At 54.0% G+C, this 2,500-nt stretch overlaps 1 protein-coding gene across 1 annotated transcript; it reads right to left on the reverse strand.

The window, feature by feature from the left end:
- Positions 1-210: 210 nt before the first annotated feature.
- Positions 211-1,326, reverse strand: LOC310824861 (A-type voltage-gated potassium channel KCND2-like; the record flags this gene model as incomplete). Its single annotated transcript, XM_083698115.1, has 1 exon — positions 211-1,326. One exon carries the CDS (start codon positions 1,324-1,326, stop codon positions 211-213), a length of 1,116 nt encoding a protein of 371 aa, XP_083554241.1.
- Between the last annotated feature and the right edge of the window lie 1,174 nt (positions 1,327-2,500).

Below are 2,500 nucleotides of genomic sequence, written 5' to 3' on the forward strand. Positions count from 1 at the left end.
GCAAAGCAGGAGGGCACAGGGCCTGTGAACAGTAGATACACACACACACACACACACACACACACACACACACACACACACACGCACGCACGCACACACACACACACACACACACACACACACACACACACACACACACACACACACACACACACACACACACACACACACACAGCCCCTCTGGCACTACGCTTGTACCGGGACCTGCACCTACCCCAGCGTTGTCATGGTGACGATGGTGTACCAGAAGGCCGCGGGGATGCTGGTGAACTTGCTGGAGGTGGATCCCTTCTCGGCGTAGAACATGACGGTGGCGAAGATGATGATGGCCATGGTGAGAGAGAAGAGGAGGAAGCCCAGCTCCGAGGCGCAGCTCTTCAACGTGTACCCCAGGATGCGCAGGCCCGCCGAGTGGCGGGAAAACTTGAAAATCCGAAACACTCGGAAGACGCGGAGGGTCACGAAGGCGCCGCTCACGTCCTCATTGTCCGTCATCACCAGGCCGATGTAGTAGGGCATGATGGCCACCACGTCGATAACACTCATCACGCTCTTTACGAACTTCCAGCGGCTCGGCGCCGCCATGAGACGCAGCAGGTACTCCACGGTGAAGATCATGACGCAGGCCGTGTCCAGGCAGAAGAACGCGAGCGCGTAGCGTTCCCCGCAGGACACCTCTTTCACCCGGCTCGGCGACGTCCCGCACGGGACCGTCTCTACCACGTTGGCCATCACCGACACGGCGATGAAGAAGCCGGTTACGTAGTAGAACACCAGAGCCATTGTGCTCGTGTGGGGGTTCTCAAAAGCCCGCCACATGGTCTCACGGAAGGACATATCCGGCGGGACCATTTCGTTGTTGTCGTTGTTGTCCTCGTCATCCTGGATTCGCTCCTGGTTCTCCCGCCGCCGGTCTTTGTACTCTTCGTAGCAGCAGTCCCCTATGATCTCCGGTATGATCCCAAAGAACGCGAGCTCCTCGTCGTAGGCGGATATGCACTCGTGGCGCGGGTAGTGCAGTCTCCCGGTGCGGTAGAAATTCAGGATGTGTCTGAAGATGTCCGGGTCGCGGTCAAAAAAGTACTCGTTCGTCTCCTCGTGGAAGAAGAAATCGCGCTCCGTGCTCCCCAGAAGGGTGTCCGGGTAGCGTTCCAAAGTATTCCGCCAAGTCTGAAACTTACTTCCGCTGACATTGATGATGATGAAGCCGTCCTGTGTTCGTCGCCTGTCCCGCGGCGGCATCGGCATGGGCGCGCTCGCCACCGGCATCCATCCTATGGCGGCTGCGCGGGCGAAGGGTAGCCATGCCGCCACTCCCGCTGCCATGGTGACCCGCTAGGTGCGACCTGGTCCCGCTGAAGAGCACGCGACGCTCGGTGGGGCGATCACAGAACGACAGACCGGCAAGAGGACATCTGCGGAGACAATCACACAATACGCATTTGGCGACTAATACTGTAACTATGGAATGAAGACAACACACGAACTATAGAGACCCTAATGTAACATACTACACCAATACGTGATTTCGCCAATCCCTTATTTTGCCCCGAAACTGCATGATGAATCCTATGGTAGCCTAATCGTAGTTTATACGGTAAATTGCGAGTGAGGCATGACACGGGGCTAATAAGATTTTGAGGAGCAGCCAAAACCTATTTACAGCAGTAGAACATGTGTTATCTTATGGTTATATTCACTGATAGTAGGCGAAACACTCAATTCCATGCGTAAACGTCGCTAAATAGAATTAGTCACAGTTCATTGCTAGTAGCCTATAGGTTATTTCTGAAAACGAAAACTCACCTCTACGTAAAAGCGACTGGAATTAAAAAAAACAATATTTTTGTTGTCTCTCCGAAGATAAAATCCTCACCAGTCCGATTCTCTTTTTGAACTGTGCAGCACACCAATGTATCCAAAATATTCTCCCTTGGAAACTGGAAATGAAACAGCAACAAGTTCAAAAGAAAGGTAATTCCGCGCTCCGAGCCGGGAAAGAGACTTGTCTCGTCCAGTCATCCAAGCGCATGCTCTTCCGTGGCTGAACGACACGCCAGCGCTCGCTCCCACCGTCCGTATCCGTCTGGAGCTGCGGCTCTTCAAGGAAAGCGCAACCGTTATCCTCTCTGTGGAATGGCGAGACCACCCCGACGAGTCAGCCCTGAGTCCAAGCCTCAGAAGAAAAGGAAAAAAAAAAAACACACACACACACACACACACACACACACAAACACACAGCGGTGTATCCACCAGCACCCGCTCCACCTCGAAATGTCACCGGTCCAGACGACCGGAGAATAGGCCAATAAAACCCGCGAGAGAGGAAGCACAAAATCAATACCCGAATTCGCGAAACCTTTTACGACAGCAACACATGGGAGTGTGGAAGTTGGCTTTGCCCTGCCTCTCCTCTCCTCTCCTCGCTAGTCACACTCGCCGCTCGGTGGAGAGAGCTGTGCAGCTGTGGCGGAGACCCAAGTTCCTCTCTCCTTCACAG

The sequence above is a fragment of the Argentina silus genome (genome assembly GCF_951799395.1).
Source record: "Argentina silus genome assembly, contig: scaffold_469, whole genome shotgun sequence".
NCBI classification, from domain to species: Eukaryota; Metazoa; Chordata; class Actinopteri; order Argentiniformes; family Argentinidae; genus Argentina; species Argentina silus.